This window comes from Dothidotthia symphoricarpi (genome assembly GCF_010015815.1).
Source record: "Dothidotthia symphoricarpi CBS 119687 unplaced genomic scaffold P153scaffold_6, whole genome shotgun sequence".
NCBI classification, from domain to species: domain Eukaryota; kingdom Fungi; phylum Ascomycota; class Dothideomycetes; order Pleosporales; family Dothidotthiaceae; genus Dothidotthia; species Dothidotthia symphoricarpi.
The window spans coordinates 1,026,281-1,042,496 of record NW_022985013.1 but is presented as its reverse complement, the minus strand read 5'-3'; the positions used below and the strand labels follow the sequence as shown (position 1 = coordinate 1,042,496).

The following is a 16,216-nucleotide window of genomic DNA, read 5'->3' as shown; positions in this document are numbered from 1 at the left end:
AGAGCTATCATGCAAGCACAAGAATTTCTCAGGACAGAGACTCTACATTATAGCTTTGGTATCAGATGTATTTCCAGTCTCTCTTCCTACAAGTACCAAATTCTGTGACATAAGTTGACCTTGCGGCCCTGTTTCATCCTTTTCCGACTGCGAATAAGAGTAGTAGATCTTCTTTTCCGGCGAACGATTGTATCGGTAAGGTAGAGGGTTGGTTTGCTGGCACCATGGACATAACTTCCCAAACCGAGGGTGTTTGCGTTTTAAGCTCTGGCTTCCTCTTTCACCTGCCCCCTCCATCACTTCCTCTTTGTCGCTGCTCTCACTTCGCAAATCTTTTTCTCACCATCTGTTTACCTATCCGGTCACGGCTGCAATTGCTTGCTTCCAATGGTACACCAAGAGTGACATAGTCAAGCGGAGTGTTACTAGCATTACACAGTACAAGAGACGCAAGTCTAGTGTATAGTGACTGCAGCGACGGCACAACTACCGCTCACAAACTGAGGCCCTTTGTTCTAGCTTCTGTAACTGTTTGCTACGTCACCTTTCCCTGCGCTCCTTCCAACTCGAGGTCACCTCCACTTTGACCGTCGACAGCGTCCCCTTGGCAACGTTTGAAGCCACTCTGCTACCACCTTGCAACACCTGTTCGACATCTTGGTTACCTGTCAAGAGTAACCGATATCGCTAGTATGAGCCAAGAATACTGGAACCGTGCTTCTCCAGCGAGGGGAGCCGACAGTCATGGGAGGAAGCCGAACAAGGTCATACCAGTTCCTCTCGAGTACCGGCGCAAAACTCTCGCAAGAGAACGCGATGTGTTTGTCCGGGATCTAGAAGTCAAAACAGGCTGTGAAGTGGAGCTTCATTGGGACCAGGGCAGAATTACGCAGTTCGACCTCTTTGGCTCTGGCGCAGGCGTAGAAAAAGCTGTCCGCCACATCAATCAGTGGATATCCAACGCCCACGTCAAGTCAAGGGAGGCAGCGTCTTGGGCGAAAACGCCTGCTTTTGATGCTAACAAGTGGTACTACGAGGAAATTGAAGCGATGGAGCTTGAGCACAAGCAAAAGTTCAAAGGCCCCGTTCCAGATGCTTCTGAAGACGCGCGCCAACTTCTCAGGGTATGTTCAACTTGTCTGACATATGGTGCATCGATAATGATTTCGTAATAGGCCACTGTGGACTGGCCGGAGGACCTTAGCATTCAGTCTATCACCCCTCGAGATGTCTTCGGAAACAAGCTCGAAGCCTTGGACGACGCCATTAGGCTGCAAGATGAAGTCTTCGTCACTCTCTTGCCATCTCGAGGGGGTCTTTGGCAGATTGAGATATGTGGGTATGACGACATCAATGTGGACAAAGCAGAAATGCGTCTTCGGACAATGATAGAGAAGACGCGCATAGATGTGAACAACATTCGGCCTGTACTCAACATAATCCTTGACGAAAAAGAGGGAATCGACATTGTACTACAAGAAGCTGAGCCATGGTGGCCTGACCGTACTAACGCAATCGTCCCACGCCTGCTTTCCCATCCTATGATGGATACACCAGGAGACTTCCGTCAAGAAGGAATGTACTTCTCAGACTTGTCGAAGATCCAGGACACCATCAAGCTAGCCCTCGAGACTGTTCGACACAAGAAGGGAGCATACGACTTTGTCGTACGCCTAGGATGCCTTGCGCTGAACTCCACGAAAATAGGCGGTAACGCTACTGAGACAAGGTTCCGCAAAGAGCAGTTTCTCAAGGACGTCAACGACAGAGTGGATCTAAATGTGAAGAAATGGTACGTCAAGACTATACATGTTTATCACTGATATTCGCTAAACACACAGGCTCGCTCATCATGAGCTTGGTAGTCAGATTCTTCGTCGACTTATCGCGGAAGACAAATTTCTAGAACCCACGAAGTCAAGTGCTTACTATGGCTATACTCCCAAAACCCTGAAGGAGACTCTCCCAGTGTTCCGAGGAACATGGGTTTTCCGCGATCCGAATAGTACACCCCAATTTCGCCAGCCGGTGCGCCTTCCTGGAAGGCCAGCTCCCCTAGGACCAGGCTCCACCAGCAACACTGCACCAGCTCCCTCCGGCCCTCTCTATGTCGTTCAAGTTGACTGGACTGACAACGAGGATGGCATGTACGAAAAGACAGATTCGAGGTTCTACAAGCTGGAGGACGGCAAATCTAGTCCCAACAAAAACATGGACATCAACCTTCTGGAACTTGGAGAGTATGTGCACTCACCATACATCTGTGACATTGATGAGGCTTTGCTGACCAAAACTAGGAGCAGAGGATGGCAATTCGCTTTGGAATCCTTGATAGGTCCACTGGCTCCAAAGATCGTCTCACCTGTCCTAACTGGCTTTGCCCAGCGCGTGACGATGAAGCAGAACTACGATCCATCTTCCGCGGAGGTCTTTGCTCAATGGGACGCGTCAATGCCAACGATCAAGAGGAGTCTGATGACCGGCCGTCTCGATAAAGTCTACTCATTCGGCATCCAGAAGACTTGCTACAAGGCCGAGCTCACTGCCATGTGGTATCCGAGCCGAAAGTTGCCAGTATGGGGTCTTGCTGTCCGCCACACCGAGTGGGCGATTCATCTCGCCGAGTTGGAGCGCCTGCCTGTTGGTCATCAAGCTGAGTGGGGCAATATCGTTGCCGCCTTTTTACCTGATGATGGCCAGATGTCATGCGCTACAGGAGATGGGGACGCTGAGTTTGGTATGACGGATCTGACGCTGGACGATGATGCCAAAGCACCACCTCGAGATGGGATCCGGTTGTTAACAGACAAGCTGATGCAACTTTCGGATATTGTCAGTTCGGTTGTTGCTTCCAGTGATGGAGGAGTCAACGTTTGATCACGACGAAGCAAGGGCTTGTTACACTGGCTTATACAGTTGAGGCACAAAACGGATGGGAGAGAACCATTTGCAGTGTATTCACGTCGCCGCGATGAGAAGAGTGGAACTTCCGCTAAGGACGAGCATTCATGTCTGGGCAGCAAGCCTCTTGCAAGAACAGGCTTCAGATGAGCTCTGAGTGGGTAGTTTTTAATTTCTGGCTTTAATATTGTGCCGTTTCTCAGGGCTCTTGAGTTTCCCTTTTTCTTTGATCTGGCCTCCGTGAAGCAGAGATGCTGGTCCCCTATTGGAACATGCCCACGCTCAAATCTTCCTCTTCAGATGCCAACTCATATGCAATCCCCATTCTGCTTTAGTCCCAGAGTACCTTCCACAAATACAATGTTATCCTACTGCTCATCTGGCAAGTCTCGCTCCCCTCAGCTCTCGCTCGCCTCCGCTTCCTGACCCTGGCCCTGACTCATAACCTTCCACCGAATAACGTCCTCTACGCTCTTCGCATTCTTTGCCTTCTCATTCACCACACTTTCCAAATCCTTCAAACTATCCCCCAAATCCTTGACCTTGCGCTCATAGAAGTCCTTCGCACTAGCAACATCCTTCTCGACGAAGAAGCCTGTCCCTACATCGACCAGTACGTGCTCCGCGTCTGTCAGGCGTCCGGGGACGTATAGCGAGGATGTCAAGGGGACAAGTAACGGCTTAGAGGCGACGGCAGAAGAGACTCCCGAGCTGATGGATAGGAGGCAATCGCGGAACTTTGCCTGTGCGGTGCGGAGCGACGTGTGGGATTGTGTAAGGTGGGCGATTTCGCGGTCGAGTTGGGTTTTTAGCTCGTTTAGTTGGGCGACGGGGAGTTGGGTTATTTCAACTTTTATTGTTGTCAGTCGGGGATTATCACGAGGGAGGGAGATGGAAAGCCTACTCTGTCCTGGTTGGCCTTGCGCCGAGGCCTGTTTGGAGGCCATTGTGTGCGTGTGTGTGGTGGTGGAGCTTGGGCTTGGTTATTGAGAGGAAGGTATGGTTGGTTGTGGTGGGGCAGGTATTTTGTGGGGTACGGCGACACGTGAAGACGCGATGCGATGGAGTTGACAATCCGTCCTTGCTTCGTCATCTTTCCATTCCTACTCCATGTCTAGATCTTGTCGGAACTTGGTCAATGGCACAATACTGCGCTCATACTCGACAAGCACGCGCTTTCCCGTAGCAAAGAGTATACAGTACAATGAGGCAAACGACACAGCTGGCTTCGATGCAAATGAACCCGTCGTATTCAGAAACAGCTTCATACATCTACCAGCTATATCAAAATGGTTTACAACTTCATCAACAGACACCCAATTCTGCTACCATGAACTGAAGACAGCTTATCTATCTCAACATGGCGACGCAATCGTCCCACTAGAGCTCACCCGTACCAGCCTCGACCCCCAAAACGCAACATTCGAACGCTTCAACGCGCCGCTCTCACTCCTCCTCGCTCACATAATGGGTCCCCCCACACCATCCTCCCGTCTTTATCTCGCACAGCATTCCCTCGCAGATCTCCCATCCACACTACAAGCAGACCTTCCCACGCCGACCTTGCTTTCACGTCTCGGTCGCGGCGACATCTATGCGAGTAGCCTGTGGATGGGCAGACCGCCGACACGGACTCCGCTGCATCGCGATCCGAACCCGAATTTATTTGTGCAGTTGGCGGGGCGCAAGTTCGTGCGTTTGATGAGACCGGAGGTAGGGAGGGGCGTGTACGAGAAGATTGGGCGGGGTGCAAGGGCGAATATGAGGGGCGAGGAAATGATGGGCGGAGATGAGATGGAGGAGTTGGAACGGTCGGTTTGGGAAGACGATGGAGAAGAGAGTGTTGGTGTGGAAGCCGAGCTGGGAAGTGGTGATGCACTATTCATCCCTCTAGGGTGGTGGCATGCTGTGAGGGGTGTAGGGACGGGTGCCAATGCTTCGGTGAGTTGGTTGTGAGGAGACATGAGATTACATGCTGATGGGAGTTTGCAGGTCAATTGGTGGTTCAGATGATGGTAGTCTTTAAACTGCCCCTGCCGGCCACAGACTCTATTTGATTTCGACTCTGACCGTAGCCTCCGAACCATCGATCCACGTCCCGATAGATCTTGTCCCCGGCACGATATCAACCTCCCTCATGACCCTGTCAGCTCCCCTCTCATCTTCACTGTCGTCAGAGTTCCAGTCGTCCTCACCCAGATCGGCCATGGATTTATTCGCCGACATCCAATCACCCGTCTCCCAGATCAACCCACATTTCGAAGGCTTGATGTCAAAGTGCTTGGCAACGATACCGAGAACCGTATACGCTGTGCAGCTCATCGGAATTTCTGCTTCATAAGTCTTAGACTTGATATTTGCTTTCTGTGTCTCTCCAGCGACGAGACAAAATTTGATACGTATCAGCCGAGCGGCGAGCGAATTTGGGTTCACTGCATTCTTAGATCTCTGAATGTTGGGTTCTCCATACTCTTCGCACAGCCATTTGTACCTGGGATGGCTATCTAGAATCTGTGTTTGCAAGCGCTCAGGTGCGAACTGGACCTCTCGTGCGATCAGCGAGAGGTAGTACGATTCAGCGTTTAGACGCTCCTTGGGGTTGATAGGGCTGTAATTCAGGGTCTTGAGATTGCCGAGACGTGCAAGGGTGAGCATATATCCGTCGTCCGCAGTGAGAGTGCGACCATCGGCGGCTTGGAGGGACTCGTAGAGCGGATTGTGCGAAACACGCAAGCTGGTTAGTCCGGGAAAGACATGTTCCAATTTGTCGACAAAGGCCCATGCGGTTATCTCGTTGAACGACATGTCGACTTCGGATAGTGTGGATGGAAAGACGGGTGCTGGCGATCCTGGATCGTTGATCTCGCATATCTTGTTCTGTTTCAAGACCAAGCGCTGAAGATTCGGCAATTTGGTGAGAGGTTGGAGAGCGGATAGAGAAGGGAAGAGATTGTCTTCGAGCGTTAGGTCGGTTATGGTAGAATTGAGATCGTGAGATGTCAGTGCAGTGTAGAGATTGCTGGACGCCACAAACGTTGAGAGGACAGGAAAGAGATGTGTAACCTCGGCAAGCTGCTCCCAAGGAAGCAGATTTTCTTCCATTCCTAGTCTCTTGATGTTCGCAAAGGCCTTCAGACAACGTTCTCGCTCGGCTTCAGTCAAGCTCATGTCTCTGAACCGGTTTCCACTGTTCGATCGTCAGTAAGCTATTCCATACACTCAAGAGAGGGAGACTCACTCAACTCTCAAATGCGTTAGCCGGTCAAGCTGTTCGCAAACTGAAAAAATCTCTCTCCACTCTTCGAACAAATTCCGACTCAAATCCAGCTCGTAAGCCTTCGGGCACGCATCCTTGACATCAGTCTGTCCCTCTGACCACCCTTCTTCCTGTTCTTTCAGCCTTGCGTTAGGCCTCCACATGCACAACCCATCCAAGATGATAATCTTAAGCTCCTCTAACTGCGCAAGCTGTTTGCGAATCTTATCAAAGCCCACTTCTTCTGCTACTTTTCCACTGAACTTGATCGGCTGATTGAGTTTTGCAAGCGGATCTTTCTTCTTGCTGTCGCCTTCTTTCATGACGAAGACGACATGCACATCTGGGTCTTCAAAATTAGGATCGTCATAGTCTTCTGAGGCGTATTTTGCCTTCAGTGCTTCTACAAAGGAACGTGGGGTGTCTGGTTTGCGGGTTGGTCTGATGAATGAGCCTGCTGTTGAATGACTGCTGAAACCTGAATCACCGTAAGCCATGTATTACACAGTACATAGAATGCCATGTCACTACATTTGAAATACTTGATATCTTGGTGTTCGCCAGAGTGCTTTCCTCGTGTAGGATCATCCCACTCTACGCCTAGCCATTCGCCTTTGGTGCCCTGAACTTGGCCATGGTATCGAACCGTGCAGAGTTGATTGTCGAAAGATAGACGCTTGCCAGGATAAAATTGTGTCGTCATTGTGTACTGAAGTTCGTGAAGAGTGCGACCTGCAGGCGATCGATTAATTGATTTCAACAAGATTTGAGGCACATGTAGAGACGTCTGGGTTGTGCCAAGATCAATCAAAAGAAAACGGGAATCAAATTCGACAATAGCAGAACTAACATATAATTCTCGAAAGGTAAGTGGAAAGAGCACCCAACGTTCGGCAGAGAGCCCGCACGTGATGTTGACGCTAACCCAATCTTACAACTGCAGGCGGCAGATCCCCGGAATTTCCACGACTTTGACGCGCGCTGTACACTTCAACCCATTCACAACAACCAACGTTTACTTGAATAGTCACGAAACCCGTCTGGACCTTTATAGACGCCTGTTATTACATTCTAAGAGGAGCGAAATCTTGCGACAGGATGGACTACCAGGTAAGACTTTCCATGCGCCTTAGCTAGAACTATGTACTAACAATTCGCAGAACCGCGCAGGCTCCAAGTTTGGCGGCGGAGGTGTTGCCTCCCAATCCGCGACCAACGCCGACCGACGAGAGCGTCTCCGAAAGCTTGCGCTAGAAACCATCGACCTTGACAAAGACCCGTACTTCTTCAAGAACCACGTCGGAAGCTTCGAGTGCCGCCTATGTCTCACAGTCCACCAAAATGACGGCTCGTATCTCGCCCACACGCAGGGAAGGAAACATCAGACAAACTTGGCGCGCCGTGCTGCGAAAGAGCAGCGAGAGGGCAAGAAGGATGACGTGGGTCAGCAAGGACTGCTTGCCGGCGTGCAGATCAAGAAGAATGTACTCAAGATCGGACGACCAGGATACCGGATAACAAAAGTCCGCGATGCGGTTACGCGTCAGAACGGGTTACTTTTCCAGTTCCAGTTTCCAGACATCACTCCCGGCACAGTGCCAAGAGTCCGCTTCATGAGCGCCTACGAACAGAAGATGGAGGAGCCTGACCCAAACTATCAGTACTTCATTGTTGCCGGAGAACCATACGAGACGGTGGCAGTCAAGCTGCAGGCTCGCGAGGTGGATAGGCGCGAGGGCAAATTCTGGACGTGGTTCGACGAGGACAACAAAGAGTTTTGGTGCCAGCTCCTCTTCAAGACCGAGCGAGACGAGCGCTTCAGTGCTGTTCCCGGACTGGCACCTGGCCGAAAGTGAGCAGCCAAGGATGGAGTTATACGACTAATGCGCATGACGCGCCGAGAGAATACATGAGCAAAACCAGAGTGTTTGGAATTGATCGGACACACACTAGGCAAGGTAAAAGTCTCGTGTTTGTCATCCATATCACAGTTCTGACTGTCCAAACATCTCCACTAATTCAACTCTCCGCGGAAGGGTTCAACGGCGTTCAAGTGGCGTTTAGCGGTGCAAGTTTTAATGGCGCATTTGGAGGCTCCACATGGTGTAGGTAGTCCCAAGTTCAATACAACAAACCAGTCCATATGATCTAACGCTACAGAACGGTGTGGCTAATGCGCCTATGTCGCAAATTTCAAAAAACTCATTCGCGGAGACGTGCATGAGAAGTTTGCTAGATATGACTAGAAAATGTTTGTTATTCCCATCCGACTCTAAACTCGAGCGCCTGCTCCTCCAATCATTAGCCAGCATCTCTCTAGCTATCATCTGACATCTGATACTGCGCCCTGGGCTTCGAAGGACCCCCGCAAAGTCGATACGGTTTCCCGCCTGACCACGGCTGTGGCTGGTACTTAATTGCTGATTCGCTGCAAGCATTATCATGTTCGTAGGAGCCAGTCATGGATGAGGCCTCGCTACACTTTCTCGTCTTGCTCGTCTTGCTTGAGCATTCATACGGCTTTTTTCGATATTCAGTATAACCGACTAATTGACTGACTGACGGACTGACTGGTTTGACATGAAGTGCAGAAAGATAAAGACGGTGCCAATAAGACGTATTGGTCGACATCCATGGTAGAAGGCGTCGGGAACCATGTCAACATCATCTCAATAAGTGTGTTGACATCGTGAGTAATTTCTTGAAAGCCCTCCAGTCGCGTGGTGCTATCGGGTCCCCACGAGGAGATGGACGCCAGTCAGTCATGGGAGGCGTGTTAGCTCTTGGTCTTGCTCCCGAAAACATGGCACGGCCATAACGATACGGTTCTTGCTCATAGCACAGTGGCTTTTTTCCCCGCCGCCACTATCTAAGTCGTATCCACAGGGAAAGCAAAATAAAACTTTCCATCGCCAAACCCGCCTAACACTTCAAAACAAACGGAACACAGCTTGCCGAATACTGAAGGCAGTGCTGGCTGGCTGGACTGACTGGCGCCGCGTACAGCAATCCAGACTCGGCATGGAAGCCTAGTTCTGTATCTCGATGCTCTAAAATGGTCAATGGAGGGCAAATCAAGTTTCCTCACGCTTCGCCTCACCTTGCCTTGCCTCGCTTCGACCAGACATGCTGGAGCGGCATGGTACGGCATGGCAGTGGATGTGAGCTGGGATAGCTTGTCGCGAGATCATATGATGGCCTTGATTGCTCCGCCCGACTTAGTTTTGAGACATGAACGCCAAGTGCGGAAGGCGCGACTGTAAATGGGCCAGAGAGTGGTTTCGATTGTTGTGCGGCATGTTGACTTGACGCGTAGATCGTACGTGAAGTGGAGTTTGTGAGATGCGGCGGGACAAGGCGCGTTTGCATACGAGACGAGACGCATGAACAAGGGCGATGTCGTTGCATGTTTGCACGATACGGTCTGCAAGGCATGCCATGACATGGTGTCTAACTCTGCTGCAGAGCAGCCTGGCCGAGGAATTGTCCCCGCCGATCCAAGATGTCATGGCCATGCATCAAGCCTTCCCGCACGCCATTAACCCAGACAGGCAGGGCAAGACGGGTATTGCTATCAAACATGATTACTTGTAGTGTGTGCTTTGGCCAAGTTACATGGCCAACTCGCCTCCTCCTAGTCAGTCTGAAGGTATCTTGGAACGTTAGTCGGGCCGAGGCCGAAACGTGCCGTTGCGTTTCGTCTCGCGCAAGCTACGCGTGCGTGAGGCGATTTGCAAAAAAGAAACGAAAGAAATATGGACCTTGTCAACCCCCTGGGGAGGCGAGACGAGGCAGATGACAAGGCACGTCCGAGACATGCACTATAGCTCGTGCAAGACACTAGCAAGCGATGGGCATTGGGAGAGGGGAAGAGGGGTCCAGTGGAGACGAGAAGTGAGGGAGTTGGAGGATCGGAAATGCGTATTCTCATGGTTGAGAAGTGGGTGGGCGTAGATACTGTAGAGTGTTTAGGTCATGTGTGTTGCTGCGATGACGAGATATGCATGGTTTGAGAAGCAATATGGATTCCCTAGTCCATCAGTCATTCCGTGAGTCGTTCAGTCAGGCAGTCATTCAATGCGTCTATCAGTCGGTGGAGACTACGCAATGGTTAGAATTGCGGCGAATTGCTTGCTATGCCAATCACACTTGAGTTCCGTGTCTCATTTCATGGGGATAGAGGATGATCCATTCCCACAAGACGTCGCGCCTTCTGCCGAGCACGATCTCCCCGTATACCTGGTCTCTAGCGTAAACGAGAAATTCGGAAGCAAGATCCGAGTCTGAACAAGCACCACTGCCACAGCGCTACATGCACGCCATGCAAGAAAATGACAGTAGAGGCAAAAGGGGCTGTTGGAGCTGCCGCACCTGTTGGGTTCTTGCCAAACTGCGTTATTCGGTTGATCTGATACGATGCTGGCGCTATTTTGGACTTTCTGCTTGCTTGACGCTAGAGACCTGGCCTGTATCTTGCTTGCATTCCTTCCGCGCGCGCATGAGCGCCGGCCCGTATCCTCCACCCTTTCGTATCTTGACCCTTTGGCATTGTCTGTGCGCGCTGGAAGACGACATGGGGGCTGAATGCAGATGCTCGGCTAGCAACAGACAACATGAACAGTCACGGAGGGACGGAGGAGCTTCCCCAAACACACAGGCAACTTGGCAAGGGTTGGAGTCAGGATTCTGTGTTGTATTGCTCAGGCCGCCGAATGAGGTCTGGAAGTCAGTTGATGGGCAGAATCCGGATGGGTGAATGCATGACGACGGCCGCTTATGCACGTCCCAGAGCAGCGTCGTGCAGCAGACATTGATGATTCGATAGCTGCCTGCTGACACCCTCCGCCTTGCTCAATCAGCAGTTGGAGGCGCTTGTGACTGGCGAACTGGTCGCCGCTTCCGGGCGAGGGCGGCCGTGATAGGCAGCTGGCGGGCGGGCTGGGGCAACAACTGAAGCTGAACAGTATCGGGGGGTCCGAGCTAGCGGTCGCTATCGCGAGCTGCAAGTGATGGCGCTCCACTCTGCTGTCGCGACGCAAAGTGCATGCAGCGCCGTCGTCATGGTGGGTTTGTTATTTGCTCGCTAGACGACATGCCTTCCGCCGTTAGCTCTGCCGTATTGCGAGCGGGCCGTCAGTGTGACTCGGCGGGCTGGGGTCGTGGGACAGGCACTACAGGCTCACAGGCTCGCACGCTCGCAGGCTCTCCCACGCACTGTGGACAGGCACCTGTGGCCAGCCTCTGCGACGGGCCAGGCTCTGCGCGCTGCTCGCTGCGCCGGCTGTCGGACGCGGTGCACGCTGCAAGTCAGCCTGAGCAGGACCGAACCCTACAGCGGCTACCAGCAGGTGGCCTGCATCGCGGCCGTCGCGCTCACGTGGCCGTGGTTGCCTGCCCGGCCTTAAACCTGCTGGCGGCAGCTCCCTGGTGTCTCTGGCGCCGTGCTCTCAGCCAGCTGCACCGCCGTCGCGATAGTACTGGCGGCGATCTGCACCCGCGATTCGTCACCGCAATCGCCCAGGCAGTCCCCTCCCGCTCGTCCTGTGCTGCGCTGCTCTGCTCGGTGTTGCCTCTACTGGCCTTGCACTGGCCTTGCACCCGCACTGTCCCTCTGGCCTCGCTCTGTGCACTGCCCTCCCGCGCCGTGTCCTGCTTAGTCGTCCGCTCGTCCCCCCGTCCCCCTCCGCTGGCCCATCGACTGGCCGTGCTCGCCCACTGGAAGAACCTCGGGAGCGTGCAGCGCGTCAACACACGTTCTGCCACGGTCACTGGTATTGTGATCCTCACGCCCACGCCACGCCCACGCCCGCCATCCTATGCCCTCCCCGCCACGCCCGACTGTCGCGAGCCGTGCCTGCCTTGCGCGTCCCACCGTCACCACTGCGCGTCGCCGATTGGCCCGCCTGCAACCACCTCGCCGCCGCTGAACCCTCGCAGGGCCTTTTGCGCCGTTGGGAATGTACTCTGTGCATCCCGTCCAGACCATGTCCATGTCGAATGGTGGCATTGGGAACGGCGCCATGGACCCGTCCGCCACCATTGACCCGGCCGCCCTCAATGCAGCAGGTACGACCACCACCATGCACACTCACCCTCGCGCCGCCAGCCTCTGCGCGCGTCGCACAGCACCCCGTCGCCGGCCATGCGCGCCCCGTCGCTGTGACTCTGTTGGCTTGCGCTCTTGTTACATCCGCCGCCTGCCGCACGCGAGACGAGACGATGAACCCGCTAACTCCCTCGCCAGATGCGCTGAGAGGCCCACCGCAGCCCGTCGCACAGCAACCCTCGCGGGGGCTCAAGCGCAGTCGCTCGCCCGAGAACACCTACGGCGACGTGCAGCACGGCGATGGCGACCCAGGTATGCTCTGACCCACCTCGCAGCGAGAGCGAGTCGCGCTGTGGAGACCTGACTAATACGAATGCCGCAGACGACGGCAAACCACGCAAGCGCGGACGCCCGCCAAAGGCAGCAAAAGGCGCGTTTGCTGGGAGCCCCAGCCGTGCATCCCAGTCCATGTCCACGCCCTTGCACGCCGGCGCAGCTCCCCCAGTGCAGACGCCGCGCCTGCAGTCGACGCCCCTACCCCAGGGCTCTCCTCCCCTCACGTCCCCGTCGACCAAGTCCACGCCCACCAAGCCCGCCGTCATCAAGGCCCTGCCCACGGTACGCGACCACACCACCGACCAACTCAACCCAGAGGGCGACGAGTACATCCCGCGTGAAATCGACGACGCCGGCGAGCGCAAGGTCACGCAGCAAGGGCACCCGCTCGACGCACGCGAATACCGCTGTCGCACCTTCTTCGTGCCCAACAGAGGCGACAAGCTGTTCATGCTGGCGACCGAGTGCGCGCGCGTCCTGGGCTACCGAGACTCGTACCTGCTTTTCAACAAGAACCGGTCCCTGTACAAGATCATTGCTACACAGGCCGAGAAGGACGATCTGATTCACCAAGAGATTCTGCCCTACTCGTACCGCTCCAGGCAGATTGCCATTGTCACGGCGCGGTCCATGTTCAGGCAATTTGGCAGCCGACTCGTAGTGAACGGAAGGCGCGTACGCGACGATTACTGGGAAAGCAAAGCCCGAAAGCAGGGCTTTACCGAAGAAGACGCGGCTGGAGAAAAGAGACCAGGTGCTGCCAAGGCGAGGGAAGCCGCGGCTGCCGAAGCGAACCACGCCAGTGCCATGGCCTTTGCACATCCAGGAGCATTCGCTGGCAACAACCAAGACTACCTAGGCGCAGCTGTCAACCCCCTGCAGCCATTTGGCGGACTCAATCCAGCGCCAGGGAGCATGCCTACTACCACCGCAGAACAGTACAACCCGCGCACATCGACAGAAATGCAGCCTCGAGACTACAGCGGTGTGCAGCGACCACGACAGGAGATGACTGGTGCACCATTCGTGGATGTCACGAGACCAACCCCTTCTGGTGAGATTCTCAACCAGGCCGCCCAGACAGCCGAGTTCAACAAGCAGCTGGAACACCAGCGCAAGAGTCGCAAAGAATATCTGGACAAGATCTGGACCCGGCCACATGAGCCAACTGTGCAGCCCAACCGTCCAGGAACCGCTGAAGGCGACACCGTGCCACAGGTCTCACAGGCCGTGCAGTCTCCTCGTGTGTCGACACACACTGTCTTGCCAGGAAACCAATACGGCATGGTATCCCAGACTCCTCAACGGGCAATGCAAAACATGGGAGCGCAACCGTACCGCCCGCAATCTCTTCCGCAGAACAGCATGATCCAGTCTCCTATGGCTCAGCAGCAGCACAACCAACTTCGACCAGAGATGCACCGTCGCCCGCCGAGCATAGGTATGCCTCAAGGCATGACCCCTACTGGAATGAGCCCTGGAATGAGTCCTGGAATGCTTTCCGGTGTACAAAACCCAGGCCATGGCTATTCCCAGTCTCACATGTGGCAAGGCCCCCCGCAGCCGTCACCACTCTCTCAGCAGCACAACATGCAGCAATACGCCCAACGTCCTCCACAACAGTCGCCGCATCCCCAGCAGTCCCCGATGCACGCTTCTCCCCAGCTCCATCATGTCCAGAACAGCAGCTCGATGCATGTCACGCCTATGCAACAATACCAGACAATGGGTACCATGGGAGACACCGGATATCCGTCCATGGGCCAGACTCCGTATCAACCCAGCCCGAGTCCCCATCAATTCATGCAACACCAGAGTACTGCCGGACAGCAACCTGGTATGCCTGGATGGGCTCCTCCGCAGGCTCAGCAAGGATGGCAATCGTACTAGCCGCTTGATTCGTCTCATGACAAGCCTCCGAAGGAGCTGCAGACTATATCAGACCTGGTCTCGGTTACACAAGAACTGCAAGGGTGCATGGTAACAAGCTCGTATTGTCAGAGCGGTTTCAGACTGCCATCGCATCCATCATGGTTCTTCGTTCCTGCCCCTTCTTAGTGTACCTTGTACCTCAAACAGGCATTATCCTTCGCTTTCTGCCCTAGGATAGTCGTCAACAACCTTTATTGCTAAGAGAACTTTATTTTCGGATTTTTGCACGTCGTTTGGTGGAAGGACTACCTGGCGAGTTGGCGAATGGCGTTCCTTACTCTCCACTTACTCGAATTAGCCTTGCTCTGGAACAACAAACACTGCACGCTGCATGCGAGATGATCATACACGTCAATCCACGAGACCAAGAACACACGTAAACGATGGGCGGCTTGGATCTCTTTCCACGGCATCTGGGTACATGACCAATCTCGCAACCTCCACACCTTTGGGCTTGTTCCTGTCCTTGACACTGCAGCTTCATATATGGCATTCTTCCATCTTTTGGGCTGGCATCGCTTCGCGTCGCACCTCACTGTATTGTATTGCATGGGTTTGCGGGCATTGTCAGTTGATGCTCATCTTGGAGTTCTGCATCATCGGGGCCTTTCGGTTGCACCAGATTGCTATTATTTTTTCCTTGTCATTCTCTTTTGGCCCCTATCCGTATCATTGGTGGATTGTCATTTACTTGCACAAGATTCCCCCATACCCATACCCCTTTTCGTAGTATGTAGCATTTGCATTTAGGGTATTGAGAGCAGATATACGATGGATTTAGGGCTGAACATCTTGGTGGACAGTGGCTTGTGGAAATGGCGGGGAGGAATGCATAGCAGGGATGGTCTCTTTCCTGCACATTTCCACTAATATTAATATCAATCCGTTCCGCTCGTTAACTTGCAATCTATCTTGTTGTCCCAAGTACCGTCGGAGCACTCAATCCTGATGACAAACTCTCTGTCATCCGATTTCGCTGAAGGATGATAGGGTTTGAACTTCTCGGTTAGCACCCCTACACGCACGTCGCGAATACCTGGATGAAGGAAGAACGCGGTCGCGTTATGGATGAACGTCACGATTACAACATGAACGGAGAATACCAAAGCGTATATGTATGCATTGGGTTATAAAGTATGTACTTGAATCATGTACTAGGAACCCCGAGCCCGGGAATCTGGCAACTTGCACTCCACAACCCGAGAAAGTTAATAAGGGTCTTCGCATGGCAATGGTTCGGGAACCACTCCCGAGTATCGCGAGCCTCGTTGGGGAGATTATGCTCCCAAGACAAGGAAGCCATACGCGCAAGTCACGCCTGTTTAGTTACGAGACACACGATACACCGCCATACATAGCGCCGGAGCAACTTCCCCTTCGCAACAATGTACACGGTCATAGACTTGGAAAACTTACTTGCGCTTGGCAGGTAGCTCGATCCATCCTATCAGTCCAAGTACCGACCTAGCACGCACACCAGACTAAATAGGTATGTAGGTAGATGCCTCGAAACTCGGCTTGGACGTGCATTGCATCGTGGCTCACGAACCCCTCGGAGCCGTATCCCGAACCACACGGTAACCCCCGTCTGCGCGTCTGCATTTGCAGCCCGACAAATGCAAATCCAAATACGAGAAAGAAAGAAGAAGAAAAATCCACCCCAAACTAGATACCCTGCACATGAAAAAAAAGCCATTTTGTGAAGAAAGTGGAGGTTGACATGTGTGTGGCTGGGTTTGCAGTCC

General features: G+C 53.4%; 7 protein-coding genes across 7 annotated transcripts; 4 read left to right on the top strand and 3 right to left on the bottom strand.

Annotated features, from left to right (window-relative positions):
* Positions 1-692: 692 nt before the first annotated feature.
* On the top strand, positions 693-2,877 carry P153DRAFT_336064 (uncharacterized protein; the record flags this gene model as incomplete). The annotated part of the gene is made up of 5 exons (XM_033665680.1): positions 693-1,124; positions 1,176-1,792; positions 1,842-2,005; positions 2,060-2,240; positions 2,298-2,877. 5 exons carry the CDS (start codon positions 693-695, stop codon positions 2,875-2,877), a joined length of 1,974 nt encoding a protein of 657 aa, XP_033526006.1.
* An 82-nt stretch (positions 2,878-2,959) lies between these two features.
* Positions 2,960-3,848, bottom strand: P153DRAFT_394934 (Prefoldin alpha subunit; the record flags this gene model as incomplete). Its single annotated transcript, XM_033671350.1, has 2 exons — positions 2,960-3,751; positions 3,806-3,848. 2 exons carry the CDS (start codon positions 3,846-3,848, stop codon positions 3,300-3,302), a joined length of 495 nt encoding a protein of 164 aa, XP_033526005.1. The 3' UTR covers positions 2,960-3,299.
* A 205-nt stretch (positions 3,849-4,053) lies between these two features.
* Positions 4,054-4,782, top strand: P153DRAFT_277481 (Clavaminate synthase-like protein; the record flags this gene model as incomplete). The annotated part of the gene is made up of 1 exon (XM_033662944.1): positions 4,054-4,782. A coding segment is annotated over one exon (729 nt), but the record flags the coding sequence as incomplete, so codon positions are not given.
* Positions 4,783-4,950: 168 nt separating this feature from the next.
* P153DRAFT_383709 (tubulin-specific chaperone-like protein E) lies at positions 4,951-6,860 on the bottom strand (the record flags this gene model as incomplete). Its single annotated transcript, XM_033670269.1, has 3 exons — positions 4,951-6,088; positions 6,140-6,635; positions 6,689-6,860. 3 exons carry the CDS (start codon positions 6,858-6,860, stop codon positions 4,951-4,953), a joined length of 1,806 nt encoding a protein of 601 aa, XP_033526003.1.
* A 275-nt stretch (positions 6,861-7,135) lies between these two features.
* Positions 7,136-8,382, top strand: P153DRAFT_312139 (uncharacterized protein). Its single transcript, XM_033664835.1, has 2 exons — positions 7,136-7,267; positions 7,318-8,382. Exons 1-2 carry the CDS (start codon positions 7,256-7,258, stop codon positions 8,011-8,013), a joined length of 708 nt encoding a protein of 235 aa, XP_033526002.1. The 5' UTR covers positions 7,136-7,255; the 3' UTR covers positions 8,014-8,382.
* Positions 8,383-8,813: 431 nt separating this feature from the next.
* On the bottom strand, positions 8,814-9,772 carry P153DRAFT_199719 (uncharacterized protein). Its single transcript, XM_033662484.1, has 2 exons — positions 9,258-9,772; positions 8,814-9,207 (listed from the first exon to the last, which is right to left on the bottom strand). Exons 1-2 carry the CDS (start codon positions 9,590-9,592, stop codon positions 9,027-9,029), a joined length of 516 nt encoding a protein of 171 aa, XP_033526001.1. The 5' UTR covers positions 9,593-9,772; the 3' UTR covers positions 8,814-9,026.
* A 1,864-nt stretch (positions 9,773-11,636) lies between these two features.
* P153DRAFT_421615 (uncharacterized protein) lies at positions 11,637-14,429 on the top strand (the record flags this gene model as incomplete). The annotated part of the gene is made up of 4 exons (XM_033672324.1): positions 11,637-12,223; positions 12,402-12,515; positions 12,586-14,161; positions 14,225-14,429. The coding sequence occupies exons 1-4, from the start codon at positions 12,115-12,117 to the stop codon at positions 14,427-14,429; spliced, it is 2,004 nt and encodes a 667-aa protein (XP_033526000.1). The 5' UTR covers positions 11,637-12,114.
* Between the last annotated feature and the right edge of the window lie 1,787 nt (positions 14,430-16,216).

Bases quoted from the DNA above. Each gene is read 5' to 3' on its own strand.
- P153DRAFT_199719 (XM_033662484.1), bottom strand. From the start codon at position 9,592: ATGCCTTGCAGACCGTATCGTGCAAACATGCAACGACATCGCCCTTGT. The intron at 9,208-9,257 runs GTGAGGCGAAGC...TGACCATTTTAG, and splicing joins TCGAAGCGAGGCAAGGCAAG to AGCATCGAGATACAGAACTA.